This window comes from Cervus elaphus, chromosome 1, assembly GCF_910594005.1.
Source record: "Cervus elaphus chromosome 1, mCerEla1.1, whole genome shotgun sequence".
NCBI lineage: Eukaryota > Metazoa > Chordata > Mammalia > Artiodactyla > Cervidae > Cervus > Cervus elaphus.
In genome coordinates, this window is record NC_057815.1 from 69,232,178 (window position 1) to 69,251,209 (window position 19,032).

The window sequence follows — 19,032 nt, forward strand, 5'->3', positions numbered from 1 at the left end:
GGAAAGTCTCTCACCTTCTCCAAACCATCCTCCACTTGCAGTCAGCATATTTTTTTCAAAAATGTTAATCTGTCTTTGTCAGGAAAGTTCAAGGAGAAAGAGTTGATTAAAGAAGGAACACATCAAGTGAAAATGTGAGCAAGTGACACCTTTGTTTGAAGTCCTTCCATGATTTCTTATTTTTCTTAGGGGGAAAAAAAAATCAGACTGTGTCCTGACATGAACTTGAGACATTTGAATAATCCACCCTCCTATCCAGCTTTAACTTCCTCTCTTGCCAGAACTCCCCTCAGACTAACTGTACTGGCCTTCTTTCAATTCCATGTAGCAGCACGCTTCCCTCTGTGGTGTCTTCTCTGTATATGCTGCTTTCTTTGGTTGGAACATTCTTTCCCTTAGTTCCTCCTCATCTTTGAGGTCTCAGCTATAATGTCACTTTCTCTCAGAAGTCTTCCCTGACTCTCTCAGTCTTTGTCCACCTCTTTTCCAGAATAGTGTTCCTTTCCTTCAGAGTATTTACTTTATAAATTATATATTTGACAGTGTGATTATGTGAGCAATGTCTGTGTGCTCCACTGTACTTTAAGCTCTATTGTCATCACCACACCTGGCACACAGTGTGAGTGCAGTGAAAAATTGTTGAATGAGTTAACAGTTTCTCTGGTGATCACTTTCTTTATCCTTCCTATTATAAGGGGAGAATTGGCCCACCTGCTGTCCTAGGTAAATCCTCCTCCTGGGCCCTCCCCACCTGTAGGATGGAGAGCCCGTCCCCTGTCACCTTCTCAGGGCATCCTGCTACGCTTGACCATGTCCTTCTAGTTACTGAGCGCTGCTCTCTTTGTGCCAAACTTCACATCATCTCCATGTCCTAACCTCATCACCCCTGAACTTACACCAGTCTTCCTTCATCTCCTACCGCTTCATTTAAACTTGTGTTTGCCATATTACCAAAGCTACCTACCAATGAACTCATGTAATTACATCCAGTAGACCTGTTTTCATGTCTGTTTGGCTTGAACTGTCAGCAGCATTGACTACTGATGATATCTTCTTTCTTAAATTAACACTTTTTCTGTGCTTTTCTGGTGAGATACCTGGTTTTCCTCAAAATCCTTGTAAGCAGTCTTTCTCAGGCCCCTTTTTATTTTTCATCTCTTGTTGATATTCTTAAGCCTCTGAAACAACCCTGTTCTCCATGATTTCTTTAGGCCATCTCATTTACACCTGTGGGTTTAGTTTCCATTTAAGTTTTTCTGTAATTCTTTAATTGATTTTTTTTTTTTTTTAATGGAGAAGGAAATGGCAACCCACTCCAGTATTCTTGCCTGGAGAATCCCATGTACAGAGAAGCCTGGTGAGCTACAGTCCATGTGGTTGCAAAGAGGTGGACACAACTGAGCACACAACTGAAAGAAGAATTGCCATTTTTACCCCAAATTTCTCTCTTAATTTTATGTATAATAGCATTTTATGTAAAATTTATCATATATGTTGTACACATGAATAGTATGTATTACCTGCTTCTCTTCAGCCTTCCCTGTCTCAGTTCATAGGCACCACTGTCTGCTAAGTCACTCTACTGAGAAAACAAAGTGTCATCTTTGACCCCTCTCTCTTCACCACTGTCACAACCATCAGTCACAAAGTTCTTGCATTCTGCCTGCAAATTGTAGCTCAAGTCTCTTCACATATGTTCCTCTTGACTACTGGAACCTTAACGAAAACCATCACCACAGGACCCAGCAATCCATCCTGGACTTATACCTAGAGAAAATCATAATTCCCAAAAGACACATGTATCCCAGTGTTTATTGCAGCACTATTTACAATAGCCAGGACATGGAAGCAACCTAAATGTCTATTAGCAAAGGAGTGGATAAAGATGTGGTGCATGTATAAAATGGAATATTACTCAACCATAAAAAAGAAAATAATGCTATTTGTAGCAACATGGATGGACCTAGAAATTGTCATACTGAGTGAAGTAAGTCAGATACAGAAAGACAGATATCACATGATATTTCTTATATGTCAAATCTAAAAAAAAAAAGGGTACAAATGAACTTACTTCTCTGAGAGAAAGTCATCTTTTCAGAACCTTCAGAGCTTCCCCTCTCACTCAGAGTAAAAACCAAAGTCCTTACTCTGTCCTGTGAGACCTGGTTTGATCTGGACCCATCACCTTGCTCACTTTGTCTCCTCTTCCTTTTCCCTCACCTTCTCTAGCCATTTTCCATCTTGTGTGCCTCTGGCCCAAGTTGCAGTTCTTCTGCATTATCACCAACTTGCAATGAGTTCTGCATAAAACTTTAGTGATAAAACTCAGTGGAAAAATGTTTTCCTTTTATTAGTCATGACCAAATATAGTAGTCTCTTTTACCCTTCCAGGTGGAAGGAAAGAGAGAGACGAGCATTTCCAGGAAGTGAGCAAAGGTAGAAAGAAGCTTGGTATGCTCATGAGACTATGAGGGACACACTTGAACAGGATAAGGTTGCAAATAAATCCTGCAACCTTAGTCAGATCACTGAGGCCTTGAAAGTGAGGCAGAGAACTTGACATTTACAACAATAACTAATTAGGAAGCAGGGCTACTCACTGACATGATAAAGTTACTTAAGGAAAATAATGGAATATTTTCCAATACCTTATCCAGTGAGTAGAGGACAGGAATGGTGCTAAACATCCTGTAGTGCACACAACCACTAAGAACTTTGCAGAGTGGTGATGAGAGTGAGAGATGCGAATGTTTCACCAAAAAAAAAAAAAAAATGACCTGTGAACCTGTTGAGCTGCATACGCAAAATGCAAAAAGGAGTAAACATCAAATGCCTGAGTAACTGAAGAAAGTTGTGGGGGACACTGACCTAGGTGGGAGAAAGTAAGTTGAGTTTGAAGAACACTGTTGGCCTTGGAACATATTGAGGGCATGTCGTCACATTTTCTATACATACAATGAGCAGAAGTGACCTTAATATGCACAATAAAGATTTGGAATTAACCGTAGCCATATCTTCATCCTCAACGGAGCCATCAAAGAGCCAGACATGGTGGTGGGACTCCAAAGATGAAGGTGAAAAACTATAACCAATGTGAAATCCTTTTTAGAAATGTCTGGCTTGGGAAGGAGAGGAAAAGGCTTAATATAATTGTATCTTTTGGGAAAAAAAGATTCAAAATAAATTTATTTCATATTGTTTTTTCCAAATTGAGTGCAGCATGTTCTTAATATACATACACACATAAAGTAATTTAAATATGTATCATATAAAATTTATGTGTGTATATAAATTTTAAAAAATTTCCTACTTTCAGCACATACATAGGAATCTGTTTTTCTCACATTTTATTTGCTGACACTTTAGTAGGTCTTCTTTGCAGCCTTAGCTGATGCCTATCATGATGACCCTATGGCATTATACTCTTGAAATATTTTCTCAGTTCTTGAAGGAAACGTGAAGTTGTATTCAATATATTTAGTTTGGCATATTCAGAACTACAGGATCTTGGATGTGAATAAGATATTATACCTCATCAAGTGCAATGGGCCATCCAGTGTTTGATTCCCCCTGTGTTAGTTTCTAGGGCTGTTGTAAACAAATTATCACAGACTTGGTGACTTAAAGTAGCAGAAATTTATTCCCTCATAGTTCTGGAGGCCAGAAGTCTGAAATCAGGGCATGGAAAGCTCTAGGGGACACTCTTCCCTTGCCTTCTCCAGCTTCTGGCTCCAGGCATTCCTGGGCCTGTAACTGTGTAACTCAGATCTCTGCCTCTGTCTTCACATGGCCGTCTCCTCTTCTCTGTGTCCCTCCTCTGTGTGTCCTTATAAGGACAGTCACTGGATTTAGGGCCCAACTGGATAATCAAGGATACTCTAATCTCAAGATTTTTACCCCTTTTCCGAATGATGTTGCATTCACATCATTGTGAATTTGTGGGTTGTGGGTTTCCAAATATGGACGTGTTTGGCGGCCACCATTCAGCCACCCTAGGCCTCTGAATGCATAGTTAGTATTTTTTGTAGTTGTATTTGCATTTATTTTTATTATACAGAAGGAGAGAGGAAGCAAAGGGACAGGGCCCAACATCGTCCCCCCAACAGCCTCTGAGGCAAAGGTTTGCCTGGGTTCATTTTGAAAAGGCAGTTTTGGGGTTTGTGTTCAAGAAATTCTCCAGTCTGTCAGTCTCAGTGCAAACAGCTTAAAATAAAAACCTCCCAGCTGTTCACCACGCAGGCACATAACACAAAATACAAAACAAACCTGTTTGGAAAATGCCTGACCTTAAAGATGCATTAAACGGAGAATCTTCCAGAAATCAAGTTTGGCTATAACTTCACAAAACCAGAAGCACAGAATAACATTGCTGTGCTTAATAAAAGTCGCTTAGTCATGTCTGACTCTTTGAGACCCCACGAACTATACAGTACATGTAATTCTCCAGGACAGAATACTGAAGTGGGTAGCCCTTCCCTTTTCCATGGCATCTTCCCAACCCAGGGATCGAACCCAGGTCGGCCGCATTGCAGGCGGACCTGAGCCACAAGGGAAGCCCAACTGTAGAACTCCTAGCTAACATAAGAGGAGGAAGATCACAGATTGCAGGCAAGGGGGCGGGGGCGGGAGGGGGTACTCTCACAACACCTGTGTCTTTTTGTTCTGAAGAGACTCATAACCTGGAGAGTAGAAAAGCAGCCTTGCGGGTGGGAGCAGAAGCCCAGTGATGCCAGCTCAGTCTCTGGGAAACAGAGAGGTGGCTCACTGTTTGCCTGCCTCTCTGCTTTTCCGGCTGATCTCTGCCGGTGCCTGGGATCCCGCCTTGCACAGCAGCCCCCTCGCCAGAGCCCTTCTGCTGCTGAAGCCACCACGGCCACAGCCCTTGGCGCCGCCTCCCCTTGACCATGTAGATGATCTCTTCAGGGAGCTGCTGTTTGATGGCGCTGCTGCGGATATAGCACTCGGGCACCCACCGTAATTTGTCCCTGTTCCTGGAAGTGCTCATCACCTCACTGCAAGTTGATATTCGTCCAGTTGTTGCAGCTCACTGGGTGCCCGCTATACATCTCCCCATTTTGGAGGTCCAGCAACATTGAGTGATTCTGAGCCATTTACAGCAGCAACAAGGGGAGTGTGGAGTCAGCAGGGACTGGGCTCCCTGGCCATTTCCACCAGAGCCGCTGCAGCTCATCATATGATTATTATTTGTTGCTCAGCCTCTAATTGCTGCCTCTACTCTAGATGGTTTGGGTTTTAACTAATTCTGTGGTGACATCGATTTTCCTGTAACTTTTTAACCATTAACTTTTGATTTTCCTGCGTGAAGCCATGAGAACAAACGAGCCCCTTTTCTCTCTGAAAGTCTTTCATTTGTTGTCCATGAGACTTCTGTCCTCCAGGTTAAACACCTCTGGTTCCTTCAACCATTTCTCTCAAAACTATGTCTCCTGTTCACATCATCCTGGGTATTCTCTAAAGGACCCAGAGAAAGAATACTGAGTATATAACTGAAGACCCAATGCTGAGATCATGTCTCTTCCACTAAGTAGGTGACTGAGGCAAGACAGTTTTCTTAAAATAACAAAATCACTGGACCACCCTACTTCACTGCATGTTTTATATAGTCAAATGAGATTATTACAAAACCTGTAAGAAACATACCTTTTAGAAAGGTTCCCAGTTATTTATCTGTATACTTATAAAAAGAAATTTTAACTCCCAGAACCGAACATAAATCTGTCAATATAGTCTGACCCAGGACAAAGGAGTTGGCACTAGCATGTCCCCTGGTTATCTGCTCTGTTCCTGTTAATACAGCCTGGAATCACGTTAGCTTTATAGTACTCATGTCATAATTAATTATTCACACTGAAATTACTATGTACTTAAGAGTGCTAAGCCATCTTCACAAATAATCTATTTATTGCTTTCTGATTCATTGATTTTTACCATGTAGAATCAGTGAATTCTTTATACAACTCGGCAATATAATTTAAATTGAAAAAGAATTTAATATTGTTCATTTTAATTGCATTTCTTGTAAAGGTATAATAATAGAAAATATATAGTCGTTCCTCTAGTTATTTCATGTAATGCCCCCTTAAATGAGTTCTATTTGTGCTAAGAACATTTTTCTTATTGTACTTAAATGACCACATTCCTGTCTAAACCTGCAGTTTGCTAGTGAGATTCTCTATGTATATTGAATTAAAATGCCTTTGATTTGTATCTTATGTCCTGATGATAATAGGTTTTATCCTTTTGGATGGATTTCATTTTCCTAGATTGCTTGTTAGTAGGTCTATAAATCCATGTACTATGTGATAGTTCAACATGACATGACGTTTTAAGAATTTGAAAGCAATATAAGATGTGAACTCTGTCCTAATATTTGATCTGTCTTGAAATTTCCCTATTTGACTCTTTAGCTGTACTCACTCTTTAGATTTGTTTTAATGGTACATGCACACGTTGGGGCTCTTTCTTTCTATGAAGAAATCCCAATGAAGTAATAAAGTCAATGTTGTAACATCCATTTTTCAGGATTTAGAGGCTTCATTTTCAGTGTATGTTTAATTCAATTTATTTTCCAACATTTGAAACAGTTTCTGCATTTATAACTTGAAAGTGGAGATATATTGTGGGTTTGGAGAGCTGTGCAGATGGTCTACATGTAGTGATTTATGGAATAACAACTATATAGTTAGAGCTTGAGGACTCTAGTAGATTTCTTCAAAATACCCCTGTGCTGGTATAGCCTCTCAATTAGGTAGTTTCTTTGCAAGCTATTCCATACAAATTTGAATGATTCCCAGATACCCTGTAAAAGCCTGGTGTGTTACACTTTGCTTATCCTGACTTTGCTTTGCTATCATTTTGAATGCATCTCAGTTTAGGGCCAAACCATATGTCCTACTTTATTTTTTTATAGCTTCAATTAAATACAAAGCTACATCTTCTTGATGGGTGTATGAAGCATTTGGTGTTCTACTGTAGAGCATAAAGACAGTTCATGACCTTCCTTGCTCCCCAATGCCTATAATTTTATAGTGCAGCAAGTTTACCTTTTGGACACTATGATATCAGCAACTTGAGAATTTAATATAAAGCTTTAAATTCTGTTTCCTTTCTTTTATTTTCCCTAGAAAACAATATATTCTTCAAGCATTATGGGATGTATCTTAGACATTATGGAATGTATAAACCACAATTGAAATTAAAACTATCTAGTAATTTATTTCTGTAAGATTAAAATAATAATATATTGCAAAACTAAGGAGAGTAAAGTTTCTTCTTGACTATATTTAAGTTGTGATTGATCTGTTTATAGAGGAATCTATTGCAGAGGTTAAAATGTATGATTTGTCTGGAGAATCAGGGAAAAATACAATAGAACATAGATACATGCTAACCTTTTCATGTTCATTTTTAGGAGTAGAAGAAGGAAAATAGTGAAGGAAACTTATTCCCTAAAATAACTCATCACCTATATAACGATCTTTAGATCTCGTGCCTTTGTTGCTTCAGTGAATCAGGTTAAAATGGAAAACCTTAGAAGAACACTATGGCATGAGTACGTTGCCTTGAAGAAGTAGCATCCAAATAGCACTCACTACGAATGTAAATGAATTTTTGATGAGTTTTTGTTCACTGATGCTGTTGATTTGACTAACCACCTCAGAAGAAATAGAAAGCTTATATATTGCTTTCAAGTGTGATTTTTTTTTTCTTAATCTTTCTCTCCTATTTAATAGAAGTTGAGATGTCAGATCCAAAGTGTTAAAGGAAAAAAATTCTAGGATCTGAATCTTAGGGTGGTAAGTTTATGCTATATAAATATGAGACATAGGGGCCTCAGCTCCTTGAGATTGGTGGATCACTATCTTATTTATTAGTCTCTTGTTGCAGGACTTACTCAATTCTTCCTTTGAAACGAAGCTGCCATCATGCTGATCTGCCTAATGTTATGAAGATATTAAGATAATAGGTTGCAGTGACTGTATAAGTAGCTTAGTCCAAATTTTCAGATATTTATGCTGTATCCAAGAAGCTTCCACCTTTGTCAACTACCTGGAGTTGCTTTACTCCAGTTTTGGAAAACTTCTGACCCTACTTTACCTTTTTTAGGTTTCCATTATACCCAAAAGGAGGAGAGAAGTTGCAGTTTGATTACGGTGTCTATCTTCTGAACAAAAATATAGCACAGGTAAGTAACCCCTCTGTGCTCATCTCCTACTTGGCACATGGCAGCCTGCTTTCTTGAATTGCTAACCCCTTTATGAATAAGTTCTACAGTGTACTGTTTTATTTAACTAGTTACAGTGATAATACAGAGTTCTTTTTTGGCCACAGTATTTTTCTGTGCCATTATAAATTCTACAGAGAAGCAATGGGTACAAATTGGACTCCTCCTGCTAAACTCAGAAGCCTTTTACTGAACTGTTACCTGCTAGTGGGTTGTAATTGAATGTGTGGGCTTTATAACCTCTTGCCTCTGCAGCTTGACTGGTAGTAGCTTTCTTCTCACATAACTTTCTTCTCTTAGACCACTTCTAGGGACTCATTTTGCACAGGGAGTTGTTTACGGAGTAAAAGTTTAGTGACTTTGGCAAGTCCCTAACAGTCTCCTCACCTGTTATCCAAGGCCGCACAGAAAAGTCCAAGCACATGGTGCTTCCAGCCCATCTTGAGTTTTTGTGTCTCTCCCAGTGTCACACCCATTCACACCTCACTTAATATCTTTCTATTTGCCATAGCAAGGCTATCAGATGCTTGGGTTTGCATTTTCCTGAAACAGATACACCACGTTTCCTTAGCACACGTGGCTCTACTTCAAGAGGTAACATGCCATAAACTTTCTAATTGTAGAGTAAGATCAGCTTCAGTGCCTTGTTTTTATTCAGACATCCTTCCAGTTGGACTGTCACATGGAAGAGATCCCACTGTTTGGCTGTTATTTAAAGACATTATCAGCTGTATCCTCAGACCTTTCTTTTATATAGAAGCAATAAGTTTTGTGATGTTTTTGTTTTTATGAGCTGAGTTGCTTTTTATCCATATGATTCTGAAGACTTACTGAACAATTCCCATATTCGTTTCTGATGGATCTAGAATTGTTCTTCCATATGGTGTCACCTTTGCCTTTCTTCCTGTCATCTAACTTCAGTTTAATGTTGTTTGGTTTTTATTAAACTCTTAACTTTTCCAATACTGAATCAGATTTCTAGTTTCCAGTCATCGATTAATCATTTGCTTATAACCTCACACTCACACTGCTTTTGCTGTTACTGCCACCCAGCTTGTGTTCTTCATTCCAGGCGCAGGCAGCCTTGCTCTCAGTCTCTAGCCCATGCCTCATCTTTCCGTGTGCCATTCTCCCCGCAACTGATGCTTTCCCTCCCTGCAGTTTTGGCAGAAAAATATCTCAGACTAAGAAACAGGACCTTAATTTCAAGTCTGTGCCTCTCGCATTACTAACGACAGCTGTCATACCTTAGAGAAGGTAATGCTTAGAAGACAACTGTCAAGCAGTGGCCAGACTAAGGATGCATTAAGGGAGAAGAGATCTAAGTAAATTAGAGAGCACCTGCAGTGAAGTCAACTAAGGTGGAAAAGAGCATGTGGACACTGGGGTCCAGAGTCTGGGAGTCAGGATGTCAGGAAGGTTGTCCTCATTTAGTAGAATTAAGTTCTGATCCAAGTTCAGAGATTCTTCTCTCTTTGCCCTATTTTCTGTTTCTTGCTTTAAACAGGTAAGACCTAAGTCGGTCTTTTAGGAGTCTTTTAGAAGTTTCCAGGTGAAACCTACTCCTAATTAAGGCTAAGGCTGAAATGCCTGGATTTCCTCATAAATCCCAGCTTCAAACAGACACATGTGCACACACACATGCATGCATGTACACACATACACACTTTCTTCTCAGGTCCAATAGGAATGGCAAAGTAAGGTATAAAGGGGGTGCTAAGAATAGCCTTCTTTGAGAACAAGACCAAGAGGGAGGCTGACTGGGTGTGATGGAAAACTGGGGACAGCCAGCCCTCTTCATCAGACTCCTATCCAGCAGTGTTTGATCCTCACTTTAGAGCACTTCTAATTTTATCCTTAACAGAATTAAAGCCACAAGTATGCTGAGCTAGTTTTATTTCTCTGTTTAAAAAATTGATTACTTCTACTAATTTTGTATCTTCTGCAACTTTATACTCTGAAATTCAGAGAGCAGTACGTGTGTGTGTAGTGGGTTAACCACTCTGATTCCACAGGGAGCAAGTGTCTTGCTCTCTCGTGTTTTTCATTACTGTCATGGCAGTTTTAAAAGGAGACGACAGTAAACTTCTTATAAACAGACTTTCTTAGGTTTCATAGTTCATTCCTGAGGCCTCTTCTGAGCGTTTAGAAAGAAACTTTCAACAAATTTGTGACCTTCAACTTTTTTCACGTTAACGCCATTTTGTCTTTAGCCTTACTACCATCACTTTCTTACATTTCAGCTTATAAGAAATCACAGAACCATAATTATTATGGCTCCTAACCAGGTATTATATTAATAAGATACTTCCAACTTGTGAAGGTTAATTATACACACACACACACACACACACACACACCAAATACATGTTGTCAAAGGGGAGTTTGTCTTCTCAGCCAGTCTCATTTATACCCCATCTCTAGAGATGTGAACAAATCATACTATTAAAAGGACCCCACCTCAGTAATTTATAAGCCACGTTAGTGGAGGTGGATGAAAGCACTGGCATGTGTTAAAGTGCCAGAGAAAAAGGAGTGAAGTCATTTAATACTGCATCCATAACTTGGTTGAGGGTTTGAATAGTCAATAGGACCTTTCATCACAACCAGAAGTAGTAGTAAAATCACTTTTTTTGGTAGAGGAAATGACAGAATTTAGTAATATTTGTTACTTCAGTATTTGGGATCGGTCCAGCCCAAGTTTTGAAAGCCCAAGCTTAGAAAGACAGGCCTTCAAGTAGAAATCCTCAAGTGTTGTTTGAAGAGCTGAGAGGGTTGGTAAGGCCTGCCTGCCCTCTTCCTGTCACTGCTGTCTAAAGGGGTGTGTGTGTGCAGTGTTAGTATTAAAAGTGAATAAAGCAAAGTGCCTTGTTTTTAGCACCATTTACTAATATTTTTCAAGTGCCAGCCCCTTTGGCTGGAAATAGTCTTCCCTCTTGGGCAGCCTGTAACACTATAGAAATGGACCTGGCAAAATTCAGGTAGAGTGTAATTAACATGGTTTAAGAAACCAGCTCCTGCCATAATTGTCAGTAAGTTTATAAGGACATTATATTAGTATTTGTGTATAGCACAGTAGCTTGCTTTTAGTTCCCAGAGTAGTAAATCAAAAATTATAATATTTTTTGGAGAGCTTTACAGTCTATAATGTACATACATACATTACTTATCCACGTGACCCTCGTCATCACTCTGCACAGTGAAAAGGGCAGCATTTGATCCAGCATTTCCACTTTGGGGTATTTGTCCAAAGAAAGTGAAAACACTGACTTGAAAAGATATCTACACCCCCTCATGTTTATTGTAGCATTATTTAAAATAGCTCCTCTGACCATGGGATTCTCCAGGCAAGAATACTGGAATGGATTGCCATGCCCTTCTCCAGGGTATCTTCCCAACCCAGGGATCAAACCTGGGTCTCCTGCATTGCGGGCAGATTCTTTACCATCTGAGCCACCAAGGGGAGCCCATTTAAGATTAGACATGGAAATTACTTGTGTCTGTCAGTGGATGACCAGATAAAATGTGGTATGTGTACACACACACACACACACACACACACACACACACGAATATTATTCAGCTATGAAAAGAAGGAAATCCTGCCATTTGCAACAACATGCATTGACCTTGAGGATATTATGCTAAATGAAGTAAATATCATATGATCTCACTTGTACGTGAAATCTAAATTAACAACAACAACAAAAAAAGCCCAGACTCTTAGGTAAAAAGAACATAGTATACGGTATTGTCACAGGTGAGGGTAGGAGGTGGCAGAACTGGGTGAAGGTTGTCAAAAGCTACCAACTTCCAGTTATAAAGTCAGTCAGTCCTGGGGATGTAATGTATAATATAGCATGTTGACTACAGTTAATACCATATTGTGTTTTTGAAAGTTGCTGGGAGGGCATATCTTAATAATTTTCACCACAGGAGAAAAAAAGTTTGCTACTATGTGTGGTAAAGGATGTTGACTTAGCGTTGTGATCATTTCACAATATATACTGAATCATTGTGTTATATACCTGAAACTAATATAATATTATATATCCCAATATATTATGGGAGATGAACTAATGGATTAAATGTGGGAGACTGGAGAAAAGGAGGAATTAAGAATGACTCCTAGGTTTTGTATGTGAGCAGCTGGATTATGAAAATGCTGTTTATTGAGACGGAGAAGGATCCAGGAGTCAGGGTTTGGGAGAACCAAAAGTTCTGCTTTGGAAATGTTAAACTTGAGTTGCCTTGTAGAAATCCAAGTAGAATCTTGAAGTAAGCAACAGGATATATGAGTCTGGAACTTAGGGTGGGAGTCAGTACTAGAAGTACAGATTTGGTCATCATCAATATAAAGATGATGTCTAAATTCATGGTACCAGTGTGATCAACCAGGAAGAGAGTGCAGCGCTAGCTCCAAAGAGAGAGACAGATACAGACAGAAGCATACAGTGGGATTTAGCCTTGGGAATTCTGGTTTAGAAGTTTAGAGGAAGATGAACCAGCAAAGACTGAGAGGAATGGCCAGTTGGATAGAGAGAAAACCAGGAGAAAGTAATAATTTGGTAACTAAGAGAATTTCTGGAAAGAAAGAGTAATTATCTTTGTGAAATCCTCCTATGAGATGAAATATTCAGTGGACTTGGGAACATAGAAGTCATTGACAAGAGCAGTTTCAGTAGAGGAGTAGAAGAGTGAATAGGAAGTGAGGAAGTGACATTGATTGTAGAAAGACCTTCTGAGGTGTTTTTTGTGAAGTGAGATAGATAAATGGGTTCATAACTGGAAAAGATTGTTTGTTAAAGGGAGATTTTTTTTTTCTTTTTTTTTTTTATTTGGTTTTGGAGGGATGTGGAACCTTTTTGGTGTGTCGTTTATTAAGATGGGAAATATCAAGGCATATTTATATGCTAATGTGAGTGATCAATTGAAGAGAGAAATTGCCAATGCAAAATAAAGAAGGAATAGTTGAAGGAGTAATGTCAAGAATGTCCTTGATAAAGCAGTAAGAGTTTTATTGTATTAAATGTTGACTCTTGAGTACATATTTTTAAAATATTCTGTGTGATAGAAAGGGAAATAGGCATAAAGCACTTGTACAATTGAGTTGCTAACTAAACTGATTTTTTTCATGGAGCAACATTTTGAAAGATTGTCTAATAAACAGCCAACTGTTACAGACTTAGGTATTTGGCAGACATTTATTTCAAAAATGAATGAGGTGAGCATTTCAAAGGAAATTAACTGATGATGAAATTCAAGATTTTGAATGAAAATAGTGTGTCGGCAAACTTGCATTTGCCACCATGACATTGACAGCTTCCCATTTCTTAAAGGTGTTTCTGGTGAAGTTGGTAGTAATACTTAACGAATGAGATTTTGAAATATTTTATATTAAATGTATAAGCTTTGAAAATCTGTATAACTCAATGAGCCAATATTTTCAAAATGACCAATGTATGTTGCTCTGAAGTCATGTACAGGTAAAGATCTTTTCACAGTGCTAAAAGCCTAATGGATTTTATTTAACAGATACAAAAAATATATTAATACTGCTTCAGATTCTATATTGCTACTAACCTTTAAAAAACTACTACTTGTTAAGTATGGAGATAGTATCAGAGAAGAATATTTATAATTGTCTGAAAAAGGCTATTAAAATTCTCCTTTCTTGCCAAATTACATTTTCTCATGAAATAACATGTGGTAACAAAATGAATGCAGAAGAATATATGAGAATCCAGCTGTCTTCTGTTAAGGCAGGCATTGCAAGAGACTTGCAAAAATGTAACATGATGTCACTCATCTCACTAAATTTCTTTCTTTGAAAATATGCTTGTTTTTCATTAAAAGTGTTTATTTATGTTAACAAATAATAGATTTCTTTTATTAAAGTGAATTAATAAATATTTAAATGCTTTTTCAGTTTTAACTTTTAATATGGTAAATATTTGTATATGGACCTATTTAAACAAAAGCTTTTGGAGGTCCTCAATTTTAAGAGGGTAAAGGGATCTTGAGACCAAAAATTTTGAGAACCACTGTCCCAGAAACCTCAATTGCTCACAGTCTGATAAACCAAGACACATGTGTCAGTTCTCCAAATGTGGAAACATTATATAAGAGACCTCAAATTTGGAATTCCAGTAATATGTGCAATACAAGTCATCAGATCAGCAACTATCAGTGGATTCTCCCCTATTGTTTTTGCTTTTGGGTTTTCTTAAAGCCAGGCTTCTTGTCTTCTTTATTGAACGTCCAAGGAGTTAAGAGTAACATTTTGTGGGTGTAGTTTACAAATACTAACCATGATATATACATTTGTGTTGATTTCAATGGCATTTGGTATACTTACACCTGTGATTCTCATTTCATACTCTGTGAAGTACGTTGACCAGATCTATCTTTAAGAAATTGGCAAACAGAATTCAAGATCAAATCTTCTGAGGACAGATCTAACAATAGCCCACTTTGCTTCTTCTTCTTGTTTCCTTTTTAATGTGGGCCTAACAACAATCTATGAAGTGAATAAGGCATGGACAATTATCTGCCTTTTACATATAAGACCCCTGAGATCAGGAATTCAGTAGAAGAACCAGGATTAGGTCCTGGAGATTTTATGAGCTCTCTTCTTTCTATCCTATTACCTCTCTTTTTTCTCAGTTTACTTTAAGACTTCATAGAAAGTAAAAGTAGCTTCTCCTTCCAAAAACAGTTGGAAATTTCTGTTCTGCCAGGGACACAGACTTTCTGTAAGACTTGACTACTCATGGGGCCCACACTGCAGAGCTATTTAGAAAGGATCAGTGCCAGTTTACCCAGCGGCTTAAATTCTTGTCTATTTCTTTAACATACAGTTCAGTGTATATGACACATGAGGAGAAAATGCATTTTTATTTTCTTAATTCTTCTTGGAATCAAGAATTTAAATTCCAAGAATATTTTAATAGTCAAAATACCACACCCCCCCGCCCCCCACTGCCTACAAAATTGCCAGTAACAGAGAACTTTTTAAGTCCTATATCTTAAAAAATAAACAACTATTTACTGAGATACAATTCACAAACCATACAACTGACCCATTTAAAATACAATTCAATGTTTTTTTTTTAATTCAACTAATTATGCAACTATCACCACAGTCAGTTGTAGAATATTTTCGTTGCCCATAAAGAAGGCCTGTGCTCATTAGTAGTCACACCCTGTTCCTGTAAGACTTCCAACCCTAGGCAGCCACCATTCTACTTCTGTGTCTTTTCTGAACATTTCATGGAATAGAATAAAATATGTGGTCTTTGTGACTGGTTTCTTTCCCTTAGGATAGGTTTATGGTTCATCCATGTTGTAGCATGCATCAGTCTTTGCTTTTTATTAACAAATCATTTTGGCAATTCAAAGATGTATATGGATATACCACATTTTATTCATCCATTCATCAGTTGATAGACATTTGGATTGTTTATACTTTGGAACTATTATAAATAATGCTGCTATGAGCATGCGTGTACAAATTTTCTGTGGGGACATGTTTTGAGTGTAGTTGCTGAGCCATATAGTAACTATGTTTAACATTTTGAGTAACTGCTAGATTGTGCTAAAAGCAGTTATACCATTTTATATATCCACCATAGATGTATTAAAGTTACAATTTCTGTCATTTTTATTATAGCCTCCTACTGGGTGTAAAGTGGTATCTCATTGTGGTTTTGATTTGAACTTCCCTAAAGGCTAATGACGTTGAGCATCTTTTCACGTGCTCATCAGACATTTGTATATCTTCTTTGGAGACATGTCTGTTCAAACCCTTTGCCCATTTTTAAATTGGGTAATTTGTTTTTATTCTTGAATTTAAGAGATCTTTGTATAATTTAAATAAAAGTCCCTTCTTAGATGTATGATTTGCAACTATGTTCTTCCATTCTGCAGGTTGTCTTTTTCACTCTCTTGATAGTGTCTGTTGAAACACAGACGTCTTTAGTTTCAGTAAAGTGCAGTTTTATCTACTTTTTCTTTTCTTGCTTATGCTTTTGATGTCATTTCCAAGAAACCTTAGCCCAAGTACTTTTAGGTTTTCTTCTGTGTTGTTTCAGCTTGTACATTTAGGTCTGTGGTCCATCTTGAATTAATTTTTTTGTGTAGTGTAAGGAAGGGGTCTAATGTCTTTCTTTTGTATGTGGATATTCATTTAGCCCAGAAAATTTTGTTGAAAAGACTACTCGTACCCATTGAATTATCTTGGCACCTTTGTTGAAAATTAATTAACTATAAGGACTTATATCTGAACTCTAAATTCTATTCCATTAATCTATATGCCTGTCCTTATGCTAATGATACCATATCTTTTTTCTTTAAAAGATATTTTCAGAAATAATACATTCCAATTGTAGAAATTTTTTAAAGTACGAAAGAAGATAGAAGAGCAGAATTTTTAAAATAGTCTACAGCTTACATGTACCTTCTGTTATTTCAGACTTTTTTGTCTTTTCCTTTATAGTTGAGATAACATTATATATAGTGCTCAACATCTTTTTCCTTTGTTGACACAAGCATTTTCCCAAACCATTAAAAGCTCTCTAAGTATTTTTAATATGTAATATTTCATTTGTGTGCATAGTGTGCATATTATAATATATAATTCATTTAACCGTTCCTCTAATCTTGGGCATTTGTTCTTCCCTGTTTCTCTTAAAATATTTTCTTAAATATTAAGTTACCATGTTAGCACTTAAAAGGTGTTTTACATATACACATATGGTCTTGTAGAGTGACGTTTTCAATTATAAGAGATACAGTAAGGTAGATGTTAAAACACTTTATTGTGACAGAAATCCTGTCTCTTAAGATTTTCCATGGGCTCGACATTGTTTCCTGTAAATCAGTTCAGACGTAAGCTCCATAGTGCTGTGGACAAAGGGGATTTTCAGTCAGATGCTCAGTTTGAAAGAGGATAATGATGACGTCTACTCCTAAGTGCTCCTTGGCGGGCTTTGTTTCTTTTAGATAGTAGAACCATCACATTTTCATGTTGTGTGTGTAACATCAATCAAATATCTGAATGAGCTATGCAAGGCCTACGAGAGGCTGATTTTATCCCCAAGGTGTTTATATTAAAGAAAAAATATGCACATTATGTAAACAGTACGAGGCATGCAGTGATCCCTGTCAGAGGAGAAGTTCTTGTCCAAGTGTGGTTCTGGCTTCAGCAGGAAGACGCCCGCACACGTGGATGTGCATTCCACTGAGTGGGTGAACTTGGGCATGTACTATAGTTCACTGCATCTCCATTCCCTTATCTCTGCAGAGACCGGGTACTCCCCATAGGATCGTTGCAGGGACAAGAAACAGTGAGGGTTAACTTTGTAGCTCAGGCATCATCTACAGAAAGGGTACATGATAAATAGTAGCTGCCATTTTTTGTTGTTTGTGTTGTCATTATTCTTGTTAGGCTGATACAGAGTGGGAATGCGTCAGTAGAAAGATATGGCACCTGAACTGGAAATTCAAGGAAGGAAGCATCTGGCTAGTGAGAGAGGAGGAGGGGCAGAGGTGCAAAGGAAGGCTATTTAAGGTGTATCAAGGCCAACCTGGCTGGAATAGGTTTACCTTACTAGTGGGGGCAGGAAAGATGTTTTTGGTTGACCACCCTCAGCCCTAGCACCATACTGTTACCAGCTGTTATACTTGGAACTAAAACTGGACTATGTGAGCTCCCTAGGCATGTTTAGTAAATATTTATTGAAAGAATGAGTGGTGAATGCATCAACTAGGAGATTGTTCTTTCCTCCTTAAGATTGATAGGTAATGAACTTATTTCTATTTAAATATGTGTGTATTTAAATATATATTTAAATGTATCTTGACTTATCTCTAAATGGAAGCTTTAATTGAAGTAGAAAGTGTATACAGTTATTTTTCAAAAGTTCCATTCTGTATTTAAGGGATCACATACTACCTTTATATACTTGGCAAGTGATTCGTTAAATGTTCTTGTATTAATTTTTTTAAAGAATCATATTGACAGTTAACCAGTTTACTAAGCATTTTTAATGATGTATTGACTGTGATCACTGTACTTTGAAATGCTGAGTAATAAATTAACAAGATAAAATAATTTGCATTTTCATCAGTTGGACATTTTCTTATATTTTAAACTGAAACTAGAAACCCAATGCCAAAAATATCCAAATACAAAATAAAACAGTTTTAACTTATATTCATATAGCTTACTTTACTTTTATTACCTCTTTTGTCTTTTTAAAAAGTCCTAAATTGTCAGTATTATTATCTACATTTTACATTTAGATAAAGTGAGTCTCTGAATAGCAAGCAAAGAAATTCAGGCACTAATCACTTGACTTGTAAGTTCAGGGGATCATACTTGCTGCCTTTCTTATATCAGACAGAAAGAAACATTAAATAACAGGCTTCCCTTTTGTCTGTGACCACCTAAGAGCCAAGTATAAGTTTAGCACTTTATTTGGTTTAACATCTTTTATACCTTCTATCTCCTCTTTTGTCCTCAGTTCAGTTCAGTTCAGTCACTCAGTCGTGTCCAACACTTTGTGACCCCATGAATCGCAGCACGCCAGGCCTCCCTGTCCATCACCAACTCCCAAAGTTTACCCAAACTCATGTCCATTGAGTCGGTGATACCATCCAGCCATCTCATCCTCTGTCGTCCCCTTCTCCTCCTGTCCCCAATCCCTCCCAGCATCAGGGTCTTTTCCAATGAGTCAACTCTTTGCATCAGGTGGCCAAAGTATTGGAGCTTCAGCTTCAGCATC

At 37.8% G+C, this 19,032-nt stretch overlaps 1 protein-coding gene across 4 annotated transcripts in view; it reads left to right on the forward strand.

Moving 5' to 3' along the window:
• The window catches only part of UVRAG (UV radiation resistance associated), a 319,155-nt gene that overhangs the window by 230,708 nt on the left and 69,415 nt on the right, over positions 1 to 19,032 (forward strand). For all 4 annotated transcript variants that reach the window (XM_043907751.1, XM_043907741.1, XM_043907747.1 and 1 more), the window contains one exon: positions 8,128 to 8,206. In XM_043907751.1, coding sequence (XP_043763686.1) covers positions 8,128 to 8,206 — 79 coding nt within the window. The remainder of the gene's footprint in view (positions 1 to 8,127; positions 8,207 to 19,032) is intronic.